General features: G+C 41.6%; 1 protein-coding gene across 1 annotated transcript in view; it reads left to right on the top strand.

The window, feature by feature from the left end:
- Nucleotides 1-15990, top strand: part of UNC119 (unc-119 lipid binding chaperone) — an 84977-nt gene extending 68987 nt beyond the window's left edge. The window contains exon 5 of the mRNA XM_088477784.1: nt 9968-15990. Within this exon, the coding sequence (XP_088333910.1) occupies nt 9968-10080 (113 nt within the window). The 3' untranslated portion in view covers nt 10081-15990. The remainder of the gene's footprint in view (nt 1-9967) is intronic.
- Nucleotides 15991-20601: the final 4611 nt, after the last annotated feature.

Below are 20601 nucleotides of genomic sequence, written 5' to 3' on the forward strand. Positions count from 1 at the left end.
ATCTGCTCTTTGGTACCATCTTGTCCATTCGGTTTTGTCCGTGCCTGACCACTACGCTGTACATCTTCATTGTACGCTACGCCTGTTCTGTGAGCGCCAGTTTTAGGGAACCTAGTCTGACGGCCACGACCTGTGTCGGATGCAGCTAATTTCAAACCTCTTTGTGGGGGGAGAGGGTGTGTCCCTGGTCAATCCCGAACTACAGGTCAGCATCCATTCTCTATCCGTGAGTTGTGACACACATAAGAGAAATCTTAATACTGTAGCATAAACTGATTTTCTAGAGAAGTGTGCTTCCATCTTTGGGGCAACAGTTTGAGGAAGGACCTTTCCTGGTTCAGCATGACAATGCACTCATGGACAAAGTGAGGTCCATCACAGAATGATCTGCTTAGTTTGGTGTGGATGAGGACTTGCACAGAGCCCTGACCTTAACCAGCATTGAACACCTTTTGGAATTAATTAAAACGCTGACTGCAAGCCAGGCCTTATCCCTCCCAACATCAGGGCCAAATCTCTCTAATGCTCATGACTGGATGGGTGCGCATCCCGCAGCCATGTCCCAAAATCAAGTGGAAGTCTTCCTAGAAGAGTGGAGGCTGTTTCAGCAGCAAAGGGGTTACCAACTCTGCAAACAAAATGTATGGTGGTCGCTCATATCAGCTCAATGACATAGCACAGGTGCTTGTAAAGGGCGGGGTTTACACTGAACACAGATTTGTCCTCCAGTACACTGCAGCAAAATCAACAAAAAATACTTAAATCCTACATGATAATAGAGATTCAGAGGTATTAGTTGCATACATTTGCAAATATATGAATAAGCGCCAGGCCATCGTCAAGGCTACTCTATACTGGCATCCCTAACATTAAGGGGTTAAAGTCCAAGAAGCAAGGTACTCCAAAAAATTCGAGCCAAGGACCATCCCCAGGGCATCACACACAAAGGGGAAAAAAGGTGATAGTGAAGTGTAAAGAATAGATGTGTAAAGATAAATCAATAAGTGTTAATGAAATGAGAGAGAATTAAAATGACATAAATAATAAACAAACAATTAGAAAAGTGATAAAAAATATCTATGTGAATTAAGTGGTGATGCCCTGAAAAAGGTCCAGCCAGAACAACTCCTGGGGCCCCACACCCAAACGCTCACCCCAAAATAATTATTGCTACTTAATAGTAGCACCCACTCTGGGTCATATAATTACAAATTGGTGTACTGCATGATAACAGCACATGTATAAGCTGAGAGCTAACTCACCTTGGAGGTACCCCAGAAACCTCCACATGGCACTATAAGGATCAGCACATCCTCCCAATGCTGGCTCCCTTCATGCCTCTCAAGACTGCAAACAAAAGGTCAGCTCTCAGCTTATACATGTGCTGTTATTATGCAGTACACCAATTTGTAATGATCAATTTTGGTGGGGTCCAGGAGGGTCTTCCCATTATTTTTTTCATGCACATCTCTCACATTGCATTTGGCAGTCGTTTCTCAAACCTCCGCTGCGAGTACCATAGGTCACAGGAATTACTTTGGGATATATAGTTGGACAGCATCCATTGCACCAAACAGCAAAGCTTTGGAGCTCCCAGCATGCCCTGGTCCTCCTCCCTATATAGAAAAATTGGAACACTGATATAACTAAATATCTAGATCAGGCGCAAAAATGTATATACATTAATTGTTGCCCATATTGCAGCTCCCAAAAAGGTTCTGGAAACACTAAATACACAGCAGAAAAAATACACTCACAAGGGAGCGCTATAGTAAAAAGTTACAAATTAATTTAATATAACATTATTGTTAGAATATATTTTACACCTTACTTGTAATACATCACTTAATATGGCCAAAAATAATTTAAATATATAAAAAACTAGTATAGAATAGGTCAAAATAACCTCAAGAAGAACAGCTATAAAGTCCACTATGACTAGAAATCCGTTTAAGATGCAGGGATCCACTTTGTGAAATAACATGTACATTTATCCAGGTATATACAATATAAGGATGAGTAAGCCCAAATGCTGGCTTTTCAAGCTCATCCTCCTCACCGTGAATCAACCTCACCACCTTGCAGATCTTGATCCCCAGTACTCTGTCCTGGAGTAGCAGCTGTGGGAGGGCAATACCTCAGTGAATTACGCTCCCTGTGAAATGTATATGCATCCACCTGATGTTGAAGATGGAGCTGCGTCAGCGGCAGCAACACATCATCGGCCGGTGTTTAGGGAGAGAGACGCAGATGGAGTAGAGTAATAGACCCAAATTACTTGAATCCACGGGGTCCCGATTGTTCACATATAAATCACCGGAATCTGTGGCAATAGTGGGCAAGCCTGCGGATAAGTCTTGCCCACTATTGCCACAGATTCCAGTGATTTATATGAGATCAAACGGGACCCCGCTGGTCCAAGCAATTTGGATCTATTACGCTACTCCATCTGCGTCTCCCTCCCTAAACACTGGCCGATGATGTGTTCCTCCCTATATAGCCCGCCCCCAGCCACAGGCATTCAGTTTTTTTGTTTGGTGCGCGGCAAGACGTACCTGTTATAACAGCGGGACTGCTAGGCAGTCCTAAGCTCTTTTTATTTTATGGTTTACCTTAAGTTTGTAAAACTTCAAGATTTTAGCAGTACTAGCGCCAGTAATGACGCTCTACTGCTGCTCCATCTACCTCTGCCGACGCCGAAACACCAGACTGCTTCGTGCCCTGAGGTTCTCGTCAGGCCTCAGCGCGGCTTGGCTGGCGGCCGTAAGATGCTGAGGTCCGGGACTGTGGTCGGGTAAACGGAGATGTCCGGTAAGGATTCCTCTCGGGGAATCATGCGCAAAGCAGTCCCTTGCCTCTGCTGTTGACACGCGCCAGAAGCCGCTGCGGGTGAAAGACGCTCTGCAATTCCTCACTTAGGCGGCCGGGGCCTTATCATTTATTGCCGGGGACAGGTGGTAAGACGCACTAGAACACACTAGTCAACATCTTATTACCTTGTAGTGCAGCGTACCCGGCCGTCAAAATCGCAGCTAGGGGAGATAAGGCGCTCCCACGGCCGCTACTCCCCGCCAGTGGTCTCAGAGGTTTGGTCTGTCTCCCTATATACCTCTCCCTCAGGGTTTGGCATATAGCGCACTCTATATGCTACCACAACCCACTCTCGGGGCTGGTCAGTTGATTCAGAGTCCACATTGCTTTAGCAAATAGGCGTATTTATGCATTGTATGTGACTATGAACGCTAGCTGCTGTGTGTGCACTGCCTGTGTGACAAAGCTGTCAGGTATATTTTCACTGTGCGTCTCCTCTTCACTTTGTGGGGTGTTTTATGAAAGTCACATTGCATTTATACTGTATACCTTATACCATTTATACATTTGTACAGGTATAAAGGTACAGGTAAGAAGGAGCATGTAAGTCCTGTGCTGCTGGCTTGTATAAGCAGGTTGTTAACTAGGATGTTTTGTGTAGTACTGTTGTAACGGCTACTTTGTCTCCAGTATACCTGCACTAGCACTAGAGCCACCTGTGTGGCCGCTTGGTCTCAGATTTTGTCGCACTTAGTGGACAAAAAGCTGCAGAAGCACAGGCTCCGGCTGCAGTGCCTCATACTACGAGGTGATCACAGCATTGGTGTCCTTCTATGTAGATGACCCACATGAATTCCTGTTGTATTTATTCTACTACTCACTCTAGTCAGAGTAGGCCGCTGTCTACAGCCTCTCCGCAGGCAGGTAGATCGGTAGCGGCGGGCCTCCTCCTGGATGAAGGCCGACTTTTGCAGCTCACTCAGGCCTGGTATCACAGATGCTTGGGTGTGAGAGCTGGCTCTCTGGGTTATGCCATCTCGTTCTGGAGGCATCCTCCTTAGAGGTTGTGGGGCACGACACTTCCTGTAGACCCGGGCAGAGCGTTGGCCTACCGGAAGTCTATTGGGGCCCTCCGGGGATCAGGAGTTATAGTCCCTGTGATGTAACAGGCAAGGGGTTATTATTATTATTATTATTATTATTATTATTATTATTTGTTTTTGAGTCAAAAACTCAATGGGTCACACCGCCCTAGACTGAATCCCACCAAGCCTTTCTCAGGCTGGCAGTAGATCAGCAACGTTACCAAGTTCAGTCTCCACCCTTCAATCTAGCACAGCCCTTAGGGGGTTTACCTAGATAATGGAGTGACTGCTCATCTCAGGAGTCAGGATACGGCCATATCTAGAGGACCTCCTGATATTGCAATCTCAGGAAATGTTACAATGTCATCTACGGATGGCCGTTGTCTGCTTGCAGGAGCACGGCTGGGTAATCAATTGGGAGAAAAAGTCGTTACTTTTTCCAACTCAGCAGAGGGTGCACTTGGGGGCACTGCTGGACTCCCTGGGACAGAGGATTTGTCTACCAGAAGACAAGATTGTAGCACTACAGACTCGTGTGCTCAATCTATTTTGCAAGCAAACCGTGTCAGTCCACTTGGCTATGCAGATGCTGGGCTCTATGGTATCCACATTCGACATGGCGGCTTATGCACCGTTCTACTCCAGGTCCCTGCAAATCCCAGAAGGGTTGCATCTCCCTAGAGGTTCGCCTCTCCCTAGCCTGGTGGCTGGAGACGACTCATTTGAACAAGGGTCATCCACTATGGATCCTGGAATGGATACTCTTCACCACGGATGCAAGTCTGCAAATATGGGGAGCGGTAACAGGTCATCGCCCCTTTCAGGGAAGGGGGACGATACAGGAAAGTCACCTGCCAATAAATATATTGGAGCTTCGGGCAGTGCTCAAGGCACTCATACTGGCACAGGACCTTCTACAGGGCAGGCCTGTCCAGATTTAGTCCGAGAACAGTGGCCTACGTAAATTATCAAGGAGGCACACGAAGTCCGGCAGCTATGAAAGAAGTGGCAAGGATTCTGTTGTGGGCAGAATGCCATCTTCCAACGGTCTCTGCAATATTCTTCCCAGGTGTTCTCAACTGGGAAGGGGACTTCCTAGGTCACCAGGGCAGACACTCCGTAGAATGGGCTCTTCATCCTGAGGTGTTTCAACTCCTGGTGGACAGGTGGGGGGATACCAAAAGTAGACCTCATGGCATCACGTCATACCCACAAGGTCCCCAGGTATGGGTCCGGGACAAGAGACCCGTCAAGCGCCTTTGTGAACGCTCTGGCAGTGAGATGGAACTTCAGGTTGGCATACCTGTTTCCTTCGATCTCCCTCCTCTCAAGTCATTAGAAAATTCAATGCAGAAGGGTGGCAGGATCATACTAATAGCCCCTATCTGGGCAGGAGTTATTGGTTCTCAGATCCGACTCATCTATCCATAGACAGTCCATTTCCATTGCCTCTATGGCAGGATCTGCTAACACAGGGTACCTGCCTATACCAGAGTTTACCTCGGCTGGCTTTGACGGCTTGGCTCTTGAGTCTTCCGTCTTAAAGGCCAAGGGGTTTTCTCCTTCAGTGATACAGATGAGGCTGAGAGCAAGGAGCCTGCTTCTGATCGTCTATAACAGGGTTTGGCAGTCATTTTTTTCTTTGGTGTTCCCATAGGAAATATGACCCTAAGATATTCAAGGTATTAAGGGTACTTTGGTTTTTTCCAGGCCGAATTAGACTTCGGTATTTGCCTGGCTACCTTGAGAGTCCAAGTTTCGTCTTTGACTGTTTTGGTTTCAGCGCCAGATGGTAGAACATTCAGGCAGGGAGTACTGCGACTGCAACCTCCATTTCTCCCACCGGTAGCACCGTGGGATTTGTCTCTGGTTCTCAGGGCACTGCAGACGCATCCCTCTGAACCCTTGGTAAAAGTGGACTTGGGATGGCTGACTATGAGGACGTGTTTTCTCCTGGCCATCTCTTCAGCTCACGTCTGACTTGGCAGCACTGTCCTATCGCTCTCCATATTTGGTGTTTCATCAAAATAGAGTTGTCCTCCGTACCAAGGCGGGCTACCTCCCAAGGGCTGTTTTCCCCGTTTTTATATAAATGTGGAAATGGTAGACCTGGCCTTTAAGTCTTCAGTCCTGTCTACAGGTGAAGCTTCCCTGGATGGGGTTTGAGCTCTTCGTATCTACGGGGAGCAGACCAGCTCCATCAGGGAATCGGATTCTCTCTCTGTTATATGGTTTTCACAAGAGTTTGGCCAGCAAGCAAACAGACTTGGCTCACTGGCCCTGTATGGCCATTTCTCAGGCCCATACACAGGCTGATCCCCCTGTTCCTAACAAGGGGACAGCACATTCCACTCGGCCTCTGCTGAACAGCTCTGCAAGGCAGCCACCTGGTCTTCCGTGAGTACGTTCATAAAGTTCTATGCTTTTGATACGTATGCCTCCCAGGATGCTTCCTTTGGGTGGCGGATTCTCCTATCTGCTCAGGAGCGTCCCCATCCCTAAGGGAACTGCTTTAGGACATCCCAAGGTAATTCCTGTAGACCCTATGGAACCCGAAAAAGAAATACAGAATTATGGTATAACATACCTTTTTGATTATTTTTCTTTGAGGTCCATAGGGTTCACAGGGTGCCCACCCTGACTCTCACCTGGCCTCAGATGGGATCTGTTCCTAAGTTGTTTTTTGTTTTTTTTTGTCAGATTCCCTCTTCGCTTGTTGAGTGTTTCCTGTGTACATGACATTTCCTTCTCACTCTGTCTCCTGCCGCAAGGCTTGGTTACGAACTGAATGCCTGTGGCTGGGGGTGGACTATATAGGGAGGAAGACCAGGGCATGCTGGGAGCTCCAAAGCTTTGCTGTTTGGTGCAATGGACACTGTCCAACTATATATCCCTAGGTAATTCCTGTGGACCCTAGGGTCCTCGAAGAATAATAATTATCAAGAGGTATGTTATACCATAATACTGTGTTTTTTTTATTGGATTGGAGAATTCTCGGATGCACGCATTTGTGTGAAGTCGTCGAGTTTCATGAAACAAACTCGCAATTCGCACCTAATTGGGCCCCTTACTGTTGTAACACTGATTGTCTCTGGACTATTGTTGCCAAATTTTCTATTTCATTCACTAGAAAACAAATAAGCGGTATTCCTACAATGTTTCCATATCCAATCATTCCCTTCCAGACATTTTATATGGTGTGGCAGTGCCAAGTCTGTGTCAATGCAGTCACATTTAGAGCAAGCGCTGTCCAAGAAGAAGTTTGTTGGGCACCTTCATTTAGGAGACCAATAGGTCTGGTACAAAAATTGTAGTTATGTCCTGAAAGCTGCTGCTGCTGGTGGGCATATGAAGATGTCTAAGGTGGACAGTCCAGGAAAAACAGGTTGCAACTACATAAATCACTCTATTGAGTACAGCAGTGGTTTTCAAACTTTCTTGAATCATGGCACCAAGGGAGTATCATCATGATCTCTCTGCTGCTTTTGACACTGTGGACCACCCTCTCCTGCTGAATATCCTTCACTCCCTTGGTCTACGTGAAACTGCCCTCTCCTGGCTGTCATCCTACCTCTCTGACCGATCTTTCTCAGTTTCCTCTCACGACTCCTCTTCCCCTCCACAGCCTCTTACAGTAGGTGTTCCCCAAGGTTCTGTTCTTGGTCCTCTCCTATTCTCCCTCTATACTTCCTCTCTAGGTGAACTCATCAGCTCTTTTGACCTCCATTATCATCTCTATGCTGATGATACTCAAATCTACCTTTCCTCCCCTGATCTCTCCCCCTCTCTTCTGACTCGTATCTCCAACTGTCTCTTCCTGGATGTCCCAGCGATTTCTTAAACTTAATATGTCTAAGAAAGAGCTGATCATCTTCCCACCCTCCCACATCACCTCACTTCCCACTATTTCTTTATCAATTGATGGAATAACTATCTCATCTAGTCCCAAGGTGCGCTGTCTTGGAGTTATCCTGGACTCATCCCTCTCCTTCAAACCACATATCCAGAACCTTTCACAGTCCTGTCATTTCCATCTCAAAAATATTTCTAAGATCAGACCCTATCTCTCACCCAGGATGCTACTAAAACCCTCATACACTCACTGGTCATCTCCAGATTGGACTATTGTAACCTCCTCCTATCTGGCCTCCCCAAATCCTATCTCTCTCCTCTCCAGTCTATCCTTAATGCTGCTGCACGGCTTATCTTCCTCTCCAAGCGCTCTACATCTGCCTCCCCTCTCCTACAAGGTCTCCACTGGCTCCCCTTCCCTTTTAGAACCCAATTTAAGGTTCTCACGCTCGCTCACAAAGCCCTCACCCAATCTTCTCCCATATACATCTCTGATCTCATCTCCCTTCACGCTCCTTTCCGCCCTCTTCGCTCAACTAATGCACGCCACCTTTCATGCCAGCTGATTACTTCCTCCCACTCCCGCCTCCCAAGATTTTGCCCGCACTGCTCCCCACCTCTGGAACTCTCTCCCACTCCGCATCAGACTCTCCACCTGTTTGCAATCCTTCAAATGGACTCTCAAGACCCACTACTTCATCAAAGCCTTCCAGCTATTATTCTAACTCCTTGCTACATGCTCCTTCGTCCCCATCTGTGTCAACCCAGTTTGTCTTCCCCCAACTTTTTAGAATGTAAGCTCTCACGAGCAGGGCCATCTACCCTCTTGTGCTTCTCCTTACTATAGTGTCATTTACTTCTTACCACTAGGGCACCTAACACTTGGTTGCTTATGCTCTGTTGCTTATCTGGGTGATATGGTCGCTAATGTAGCAATACATATTATCCATGTCCTGTATTGTATTGTTCTGTAAGTCACTTGTATACAATTTGTTTTTGTACTTTGTAAGGCGCTGCGGAACACTTGTGGCGCCATATAAATAAATGATAATAATAATGTTTTTCACAGCACTTCAGTCCAAAAGATTCTTATTGATAAATTCTGAAAACATTATTATATGAAGTAAATTGTGCATACCTGTCCTTCTTAGGGTGAGTTATGTGCTGGTGGACAGGGTTGTACTTCTGCTGTAACAAAATATGGCTTAATGTCGGGTGCGCAAACCTGCTGCCTAAAAAATCACTCACAAATAATATATTACAAAAACTCTGAACATGAGATGGAGCTGGGTATAATAGGTGTAACTAATGTGAAAATGCAATATAATACTCAGTCCTTTACACCCAGCACCATCTCATGTTCTGAGTTTTTGTAATATAGGGATGTGCTTTATTTTATGATAGGCTGCCACCAGCTCTGGTTTTGTCTATTATTTTGACCATAAATAATTTGTTTTGTCCAGGACCACAAATCCATGGTACCCACTGTGAGAACCACTGGAGTACAGGTTTAATTTTTTTGTTTTAAACAAATTTTCTTTATTGAAGCATTTAGCAACATATCAAGAATGACAATATATAAATACTAAGACATAATATCATCAATTTCTATATATTGAGAAATACAAAAATAAAGCACAAGAAGATTAATTAGATAAATCGGACACAAATCTGCATACCACTCAAGTAGAGATAAAAATCAATGGATATAGGAGGATCTTGAGAACACATACATGTTTCATACCACTCAGTACCTCGGAAGCACTTCCAAAGTTGTTGTCTTAGTGATGGCAAGAGGGTGTCGATATAGCTCTCTATTAAAGGTATTAAAGAAACGTTCAGTAAATTTTTCTTTTTTAAGGGAAGCTTCCAACCTTTCCATCCTAAATTTATAGAATATTTTTTCTAAGAAAACTGAAAATGGCAGACTGATGGGCTTGTATCCACATCTGAAGGATACATTTATTTGCTGTAAACAGTAGAGGTGAGGGCTAATGACCCATGATAATTAGGAGTGTCTAAGGGGTTAATGATGTCTTGTTTTAGAATAATAGATATTGATTGTAAATAATGTATGACATAGAATTAAATTATTATTTTTTGTTATTACTGACCTATTCACAGAATAAAATGTATTTTGTAACATTTTAATGCTAAAAAGAGACTAGTAGTTTGAGGTTTTCCTGCTCTTATTCTTGCATTACTTTTGTGTTTTGCAGTTCGTGAAATGATCATCCATCCCTACGAGACGCAATCAGACAGTTTCTACTTTGTGGACAACAAGCTAGTGATGCACAACAAAGCAGATTATTCATATAGTGGAGGCCCTTGATCCTGCTGTAGAAGGATACAGAATAAAAAGAAAACATTGAAAACAATCCCCATCCCCTATAGCAGTTATCTAAGGGATTGCGCCCAGTTTGTTGTAGGAAAACAATCCAGGCAACACTATTCTATTTGCTAGTAGGAGTTATGACTGAGCCTAAATCTGCCCCAAGCATTTGTAGCACATTAAAATAGTGCAAGGTTATTTACACCCTCCACCTGTTGGCATAGATACCTTCCAACAAGAACGTGGTGACTGGGTTTTACTAGAACGACTGACTGATGTCCGAGGTTGGATAAACCTCTGTGTCATATCCATCATAACGGGTGTTCTCTTGGAACAAGAACTATTATTGGACACCCTTCAAGTCGTCTTAGAACTGACCTTTGTCATATATCTTGGGCCATGTTGTCCTGGGACCAGCTCTTCACTTGGACCATATTCAGTTTTCCCCTAGTTATTTGTCCAAAACCAGACACCTAGGAGGTAAATGTAAGGATGTTTAAGCTTGGACCATTACATTGTAAAGAACATCCAAGCCAAAGATTGAATCTGTTCTTCCTCATGGGCTTGCACGTATGTTCCTATAAACAAAAATCTGTAATTAAATATTTTGTTTGCTGGTTTTCCACTAATGAGTTGTCTAAAATGTCAGCCAGGCTTGACAAATATTTTCTTGAAAGATTAGGCATTACTGTAAAAGGTAGAGAGAACGAAGTCTAATACAACTGTATCGTTTTTGTTGAAGAATACACAAAACTTGCGCAATATGTTGAATTTGTTTTTGACGTTGATAAAATAATTGCAAAGGATTAAATATAATGTTGTGGTTTTTACACAAAAGTTAATGCAATCCTGAGTACGTCTGTCGTCTACCATTAAGGTGTACTTATTACCTGTGCACCCCAGAAGTAGCCATTCTGTAGGCTTCACCAATCAGTAGATGTTGGTAATATGACATGTGAGGCACAAAACTGAGAATGCCTCAGGGATCTCACTAGCTCCTACTGAGTTGATAGGCTGAAGTCTCCTAAATTTTAGCTGGGCTCACAATAGATGTCCAGACTCTGTGATGGGTACATTTTTAGGAATCCCTTTGCAATTTCCTGAGGCGGAAGTCAACATACTCTGTGTGTGTAATGGATATATGTCTGTGTATAATACAATGTACATATTATTGAGTTGTATAAGAGATTTGAGTGTGTTGCTGAATCCGAGGTATGATGGCCTAATACTGGACTGCTGTCTGTATATTGTATATGTGTTACTGGTTCAACTGATACATATTTTCAGATGTTAATTGGGTGGGCAATATCATGCCTATGTTCGTAAATCAACCCAGTTTCTCAATAGATTGTAATGTATCACTGTGTGGTACAGTGTCACTAAATAAAAGGTGGACGATGTCACATGATATGACGTGGCGGACTAATGTGATCAGAGTATAATTTACCAAAGCTGCCAAAAGGTTTCCCCTTTTAAAGAATGTTTCTAAACGGTTCAATGCAAATCAATTATAAAAGTAGGAAACCTTTTAGTACATTTAAAATGTTTTCCTATTATTTTCTAGAGAGCAGAGAATGTTGGACTATCCCTAGTTTTCTAATGTATTAGATCAGCATCTCTATCTCTGGAAGTCTCCTGTTTAGGAACTGTATTCCCCAACATGCACATGGGTTAGAATCTGGAACCAGGCATATTTGGTACAATACAAGACTGTTTGTTTGGATTTCTTGTTCTCTGAAGCACTGGTGGTCTTACTTTTTTCTTCTTCTTTATTACTAAACATGTTAAGCACTAATTTAAATTGATTGCAACAATAATCGTAGACCCTTTAAAGGTAACTGTAAACGAGGTCTACCTATTAACTGTCTTATTCTACAATTCTAAAATATTTTCTTAGTAAAATGCAATATTTCTGTTCAATTTCCAATTGGCCTATCCAGTGGTGGATTTTATCTAGGGGCTGCAGAGCTGCAACACCCCAGTAAAATCCACCACCCGCAGAGGCTTCCCGTTGGAAGTGCTCCCTGCTAATCACAGCCCAACATCCAGTCCCGGGGGGGACTTATTTCTCCCCCCTGAGACTGCCAGCCTGGACTGCAATTAGCAGAGAGCGATTCCCATGGGAAGCCACTCCTCTGCTATTATGGTTTCTGTGGGCTGCAGCCAATGCAGTCCCTAGAAACTGACCTGTTTGCTAATTTGTGCGCATACTCGGCATTGCGATCCTGCACCCACAGCCATACAGGTAAGGAGCCTCCGCTGATCTTATCCTATAAAAAAAGACTCTCCAAACTAATATGTTAGTGTAGATGAAGCTATGAATGTGCTGTTACTTATATAGGGACAGTGAACATGGCTAATGGTTTTATCATTTTTATAGAGGGCAAATTACTTTGAATTTCAGTTATTTTTCATAAATGTTTTTTCTCCTTTCTGAATGTTCCCATAGCTTGAACAAGAGGGGCTAACCAGTGCCAGTATTTGTACACCTATGTATACTTCATTCATTTATATGTTCAACAGCAACTATATAACATAGGAACATCCTCCTGTACAAATGAGCAGCGAGCTATGATATCTATTGGGATAAACAAGCCAACTCTGTGTATTGTGAAATACCCGAGACCAGATATTTTTACTTTCAAATCACTGGATGCGTTTTGTTTGTATCCTAAAAACAACATGTTGGACAAATGTATTTAATTGTGTCCTGCAAAAAGAACTGCTATGGAATCATTGGCTTTGGCATTGTTCTAAAGTGGTCTATCCTTCACTCCACTAAACCGATTAGCTGGTCATTATAATGAGCACATTATGGTCACTTCTTCAGTGATATCAATGTTGAGAACTATGTAAAAATACATTGATTTTGGTATACAGATATTCCTAGAGTTGCAAACACATGATCTCGATAAATGTTTTTTTGTTATAGGAAATGTTGAATATTTAGCAATTGGAACACCTTGATTAATCCACTTCAACAACTTTTAAAAATTGTTTTTGAAAGGTGGTGCACTTGTTTACAATAATTCTACATTCAGAACTTTTTGACACTAGTAATGTTCGACATGAAAGCAGCATTGTCTGTAACCTGCTTTTAGTCTTACATGGGGCACAATATTCTGTCATGTAATATTTTAGGATTATTAATGCTGTCAGTGCATCCTAAATCAAAGGTTTTGATAATAGTCACTCTTGCAGTGTACATTGAATTGGTGTGATGAAGTGATATTTAATCAATTGCAAAGTAGTGATACAAACTTTTGAAATCGTATTTCCTTTTAGGAGTTGGTCATAACCATTACACAAACTGCTGAGTAATTTACTTTGTATAGCCCACTGATGACTTTATAGCAGCCTATGAGAATGCAGCACAATTGCCGGTTTGCATTCTCATGATGATTGGTACAGCCCACAAAATGCCCGGCCCCACTAACTGCTACACATGAATGCAGTAAGACATAAGGGAGAAACAAAACTCACAATTAAGTTTTTCCTTTCTTTTGTCAATAAACACATTGTTTTTATATTTACCCATTGCATCATATTACATATTCTACTGGGCAGATGTGATCAGAACCTGCAAAGCTACACTGTTACTAATAACAGTTTCCTGAAATTACAGTGAGATTGGATATTTCCATTACAATTCTTCATAAGCTGACATCATAAAGTGAGCCTATGGGGTAAATTTGAGAGTGAGAGTTTTTAGAAGTGAGTTTTAGAAGAGATTTTGCCCATAGCAACCAATCCGATTCTAGCTATTATCTTCTAGAAGGTGCTAGTTGAATGTTAAGTAGAATCTGATTGGTTGCTATGGGCAACATCTCTTCTAAATCTCACTTCTAAAAACTCTCACTTTAGTAAATTTACTCCTAGATGTGTGTTTATAAATCTGTGTTCATGTGCTAGAGATGTTATGGAGCGTTCAAGAACGCTGATGGGCACACAAAAAAAATACATATGAAACTTTACTGATGGAGAAAGTTTATGCTGCGTCATGCAGGATATAGAATAAGACTTATTTGTCACCCAACATGCCCTGCCTGAATCCGGGATGTGGTCAATATCCGGGTAAAGGGAATACCGGCACTTAGAATCCTGGCACCGGCATCCCGAAGGTATGTAGCGAGGTTAAGGGGACGGTTAGGGGTAGGAAATAGGGGGAGGGTTAGGGTCAGGTACTAGAGGAGGAGGGTTAGGTTTAGACACTAGTGGGGGAGGTTAGGTTTAGGCACCGGGGTGTAGTAGAAAAGTTAGGATACCTACCGATAGGTTTCTGTATCCTAACCCTGTCGGGTTGCTGGCGTCTAGATTTTGACCGCCAGGATCCCGAGTGCCGGCATCCCGTACCCAACCCCTGAATCCAGACCTACTGCCTAAGCCTGTAATGCATGGTCTGTCAGGCAGGGATCATGTATGTTTCTATAGTACATGGCAGGTGTACACAGCACCTTGCTCTCTTACCTACCACCTGATGGAGAACAATGATCCGTACTTTAAAACATTCTGTAATAAGCTATAATATATGGATTGTAGCTTATTTTATGCCCAAATACAATGGCAACAACACACAATCGATTTGTTAACATTCAAAACCGTATCCTCTGTGCTCTTTGAAAAGTTAAATCTTTTTATTTCATACTTTTTCATATTTGTGTTTTGTTAACCTTTCTAGAGTTTTTAAGGATTTGTCATGATCATATTATGTTTTGATTATAACTCAATTTGGATGGTATAGGGGCATGTTAAGCGACAAATTTATTTAGTTCTTTTGCAATGGCTTTTATTCTTTTATGAAAGAGTTTTTTGTTCTTTTTTTTTTAAGTTAATTATGCCATGTGGAGTACTTGAAATAGTTATTTGTTCTGCAAGTCATTTGAGAAAAAAAGTTTTCTCAATGCTGTGGGTAGAATTGTTTTTCATAAGGAAAACCATAACCAAAACCTATTTAAGGAAAACATACATGACAATTGCAGTACAAAATGAACATAGCAGTTTATATCCTGTAGAACAATGGAATAGTTTTGATTTCTGCTCTAATATTGTGTTTTCCCTCATCTGTTTTGTTGCAATTAGATAAAGCTATATTGAATTTTGACTAAAACCCATGACATTTGCAGGCTGAATACAAAAGCCAATCAGAATGGTCACAAAATGTAACAAAACTTGTTTTTTTTTTTACTTTTCATTTCATTGGTTTAAAGATATTCAGTACTTTACAAACACCTAAAATCTATGTTTTTAGTAAATGATATCAAGGTGAGAACCCTTGGAAAGTATTTTTATTCTTGGGGTAAGCAGTAGGCCCAGTCTTCCCAGTACTGTGCTGGAGTGTTTATGGTTGCTGTCCACCACCTCCTCATCTGCCGAGATATTAACATTCGCCTCTAAAGCTGCACACACAGATTTAGTTGTACTTTCAAGGAGAAGAGACTGGATTGGCGTCCATTTCGAACGCATGCTGTCTCTTCCTCATTGGCAGCTTGCAGTGATTAGCTGGCCAATTTTCAGGCAGTCCAAAAGGATGCGATAGGATGTTCTTTCTGATTTGTTGGTGGTTTTGGATTATCATATGCAACAGTTTAAGGCCAGTTGGTCATCCAAATCACTGTGTGTCTGCAGCCTTACTCCTAGTGTCCATTAACTGGAACTCCTAGTGCTGTGTAATGCTGTTTTTCATATGTTGTCACTGGTATTTGTATGTGATAAATGTTCTACATTAAGTTTTATTCTCCGTCTTTCCTGTACAAAACATTTGGCTCTGTTTCCAGCGTGTAGTTTCATAATGGTGTATATTTTCATTTCCAGTGAGAGACTGTGTATGTATATTTTTTATTAGATGAAGCATCGAAAACTCAATTTTTGAGTACGTACGTATTTAATTAAATAAAAATAAATGGGAAATTGTGAGTTTCCTTTTAGTTGTGGTATTTTTCTTTATTCTTCTTCCACAGATATTCAGGCCAAGAAGACATAGCTACATAGAAATGGAACTACAGTGTTATTGCAAATATTAAAGGTGGACAGCAAATGGGCCATTCAGTCAGCAAAACAAGGTTCTTACCGAGCCCCTGCATAGCACCCGCTGCAATGGCTGGCCACAACCGATGCTCCCACAAGTAATGGCTGCATGTGTGAGTGCACAGTGGTATATACAGTATTGCTGGTATTCTGCCTAACTATGTCAAATAAAGGAGAGAAAATATACTAAACCAGGCTCTTAATGAAAATAATAAATCACAAAATTAAGTCACGTCCAGCTGCAACAATTGTCTTACCTAATGCAATGCAAATAAGGTATTTGCAGCACTAATCGGATGACTGTAGTACACAAAATTATACAAAGAAACAAAACTTTAGTTTGAGATATTATGTAAACATGCATTGCTTTATAGGTGTTAGTCCTCAAAAATTTACCTGCAACTGTAGTCAATGCATTGACAATGTCATAATTTATTTTTTTTTCTTTCTACAAGTGTTCTATTAATCAAACATTATAATTCATCAAATCCTCCGTTTGCCGCAGTTAAAGCTTTGTAGATGTTTGGTACGGTTTGCAGGTGTGACTGGCTCGTAAATAATTTTACCCTGACCCTATGGTCAAGCTCATCCCACAAGCACTCAATAAGTTTGAAATCTTTCATTTTTACCAGTCAGTTCATCAAAGACTGTACTATGGCTCACAATGTCTTCACCATATAGTACTTGCACAACTTAGACATATGCTAGGGATTGTTGTCCTGCTGCATGCTGAAATCTTCACCAAGCAAGTGCTGACCATAATGGATAGCATGACCTAAAATAGAGTGGTAACTGTTCTGATTCACTATTCCTTTTACTGTGTAAATACCCCACCTTCCCAAAACAGCCCAATGCCATTGTTTCACCAGCCATGCTTTATGGAAGGCGTGAAGCACTAATCCAGCATCCTGTCATGTGCTCTATGACCGGCATGGGTGTGGTATAAGAGATAGGCAGAAATTAGGTATTCAATGTCTAGAATCTATTGACTGTCTATCTAGACTCTAGATAGACGCAGTCAATAGTTAGGGACAAAAGGTAGACTGGGACAAAAGTCAGAGACACTAAAGTTAGACATGTAAAAAGGTCAAGAGGGTCCAAAGTTCGAAATGAAATGGTCGACACAAAAAATGGTTAACTTTTTTTTTCTCTTATAACCTTAACCATCCCTCCTGGTGCCTAACCCTTAAAAAAAAAAAAAAAAGTGTCGACCATTTTTGTGTCTACCTTTTTAGTGGGTTTGACTTTTGTCCCTGTCTAACTATTGACTGTCTAACATCTGGTGTCTATCTAATTACTGTCTAGCTATAGTCTGGAACCCGTCCGGCATATATTCTCTTCTTCATGTCAGACGCCTCAACGTTAGATTATTCTGTCCATAATCCCCTCTTCCAGTCATGCACCCTCCAATGTCTGTTCTTTAGCCCATTTTATCCCCCCTCCATTTGCAAGTTTAAAATGTCTTTTACTTTGCAACTCTGTCTATAAGGCCAGCATCTCAGTCATTTTTGTGGCAGCTGACACTGGTATTTGCCATGTACTATTCATAGAAGCCTCCAACAGAACCTGTAAACGCATCTGTTTCTCAGACTACAGATGTATCCTGTATCTGGGTCTTCTGCTTTTTCTATACTGGGTAGAACCAGTTTACCGTTTCTCTCAAGACTGTAGCGGACATCTTTGTATGAAATCTTCAGGTTTTTGGCAATGTTGACACATGGAATAGCTCTAAACCAGTGGTCGCCAACCTTTATTGAGATGTGAGCTACTTGAGAAAAGTGAAACCTGAAGAGCTACTAAAATTATACAAAAAAAAAATCTGTCTCATAATCAAACAATTAAAGGTAATTTTAATGAAAATTAAAAAAATATTTCATAGAAAACAACAATGCATTTAAATATTACAATGATATCATTGTAATTTATAAATAAAGTTTAAGAACAGGTACATTTTACTGTTAATTACCAGCTCCAAAGAGTTAGGTGTAGAGTAGGAGCAAGCAGGGCTGCTGTGTGAATTTCCGACAGTTCTGGCCAGGAGTCCCTCGCACGCCTGTGGCGTAAACTCCATGGGTGGAACCACGGGGAAGCATGTCATGTGATTGGCGTAGAGGCTGAGGAAATCACCAGAAGTGCTTGCCTGTGGTAACACCCATGGCGTCGATACAATGGGGGAGTGTGTGTCAGAGGTAACTTCCTCCTAGTTGACACTGCAGTACTGCAGCTAGGTGAGCTACCAAAATTAAGACCACGAGCTATGGGTTGGTAACCACTGCTCTAAATAATATACTGACCTGTTTTATGTTTTACCCATTTCTTAACCTAAAAATAGAAGTTTAGAAATGCCAGTGTAATACTGTACTGTGCAACCCAACATAAGGCCATTTACTTGCTTTATTGAAAAGAATGGGTTTCAATTGTGCTAACAAAATTACAATAGTTTCTCTAATAACTAATTAACATTTAAACATGATTACTTCAAGGTAATCTAAGAGAATTTGTCAGTAGGACATTGGAATTCTGGCGGCTAAAATGAGGCAATTGCAGTCATGTGAATATTTTATTTCAATCTGTAATAGTTATTTACAACATTAATAATGTCTTAACTATATTATTAAATCTATTTAATGTTACTACAATAAAAAAAAAAAATTACTTTATGTCCTTGTTCTGTGCTGAGTATGTTGTCAGCTCCAAGCGACACAGATTAGGGAATATAACTATAGAAGTAATGACCACATACAGTGGCACCACAAGGGGAGTGCGGGTCGCACCTGCCGAGGGGTGACACCAAGGTGCAGACTCCCCCCCTCAATGCTACAGTGCAGCACTCTGCTCCTGACACTGTGAGGGAGCCGGCACTGCACACAGGACAGTATGCACCTCCGGCAACCCCCTTCCCCAATAATAATCACGGGGGTTCGGGACGTGAGGCCCTGCCCCCTACCCATGAGGCCACGCCCCATTCCTCCCCACACCGGGTGACACCACGGGGAGGGACCGCCACTGACCACATATAGTGCTACACTTTCACACAATAGTTTCTATGGCATGTTTGTATATATACAGTAGATATAGATCAGTCTCTAACTTGGTGTAGGAATTGGCGCCACACTAAACAGTAGAGAGTTATGCTTTTCTATACACTTGTCTTTAAATCCTAACTCACAATTTTTGTGAAGATCAACCCCAAACCAGCAATGTTATGGGATACAGCTGTGAAATAAAGACATATACATAGTCTAAAAAGTTTGTGAACACCTTTACTTTTGCAATATAAATACATGTACATAAAGTGAGGAATAAAAAGCTTATCTGTTTATTTACAATATGCCAGAAGAAAAAGAGCCCTTAGGATAATCCAAGTAGGGTCCAGGAAAAGTGGTAAGTGACCCAAAGCATTTTGTTTTATTAATATACTTCATCAGAGGATAAACATATATTTATAGTAGTGGCGAGCAATTAGATGGGGCAATTAAGCTTCATTACTTGTACTATAAATCTAATGAGGAGGTGACAGCGAGATCAGAGAAGATGGTGGATGGTGCGGACAAGTTTTGGACCTCCTGAAAAGACCAGACCAGAATTTGCCATGGATGGTTACAAATTAGACCCAGTGATGCTCTTTACTGTTTGCAAAATCTTGGAAATGCAAATATCTAGACGTTCCTGATCTTACATGTCATTACAAGGTTTTTAAGCCATCCATTGCCTATACATTTATACCACTTTAGATGTGGTGTAATGCGGTACTTTTACTACGTTTTAACTAAACTCCCTAAAATACTTTTTTTCTCAAATAAAGCAATCCTCTTATTGTTAACAAATGAGCGCAAAATCCTCAGAAAGGTGTGGGAGTTTGGCTTCTATTTCTCAAACTAGAGACTCTAATGTACTTGTCTCTAATGTAATGTACAGTTGTGCTCCGGGGCCTCCCACTTCTCTTTCTACTCTGGTTAGAGCCTGTTTGTGCTGCTCTCTGAAGGGAGTAGTACACACAGTTGTAGGAAATGTTCAGTTTCTTGGCAATTTCTAGCATGGAATAGCCTTCATTTCTAAGAACAAGAATAGACTGTCGAGTTTCACATGAAAATTCTTTTTCTGGCCATTTGGAGAGTATAATCGAACCCACAAATCTGATGCTCCAGATACTCAACTAGCTCAAAGCAAGGCCAGTTTCATAGCTTCTCTAATGAGCAAACCCGTTTTCAGCTGTGCTAACAATTGCACAAGGGTTTTCTAATCATCCATTAGTCTTCTAACGTGCTTAGCAAACACAATGTACCATTAGAATACTGGAGTGATGGTTGTTGGAAATAGGCCTCTATACACCTATGTAGATATTCCTTTAAAAACCAGACGTTTGCAGCTAGTATAGTCATTTACCACATTAACAATGTATAGAGTGTATTTCTGATTAATTTAATGTTATCTTCATTTAAAAAAACTGTGCTTTTCTTTAAAAAATAAGGAAATTTCTAAGTGACCCCAAACTTT

The sequence above is a fragment of the Taudactylus pleione genome, unplaced genomic scaffold, assembly GCF_031769625.1.
Source record: "Taudactylus pleione unplaced genomic scaffold, aTauple2 ptg000203l, whole genome shotgun sequence".
NCBI lineage: Eukaryota > Metazoa > Chordata > Amphibia > Anura > Myobatrachidae > Taudactylus > Taudactylus pleione.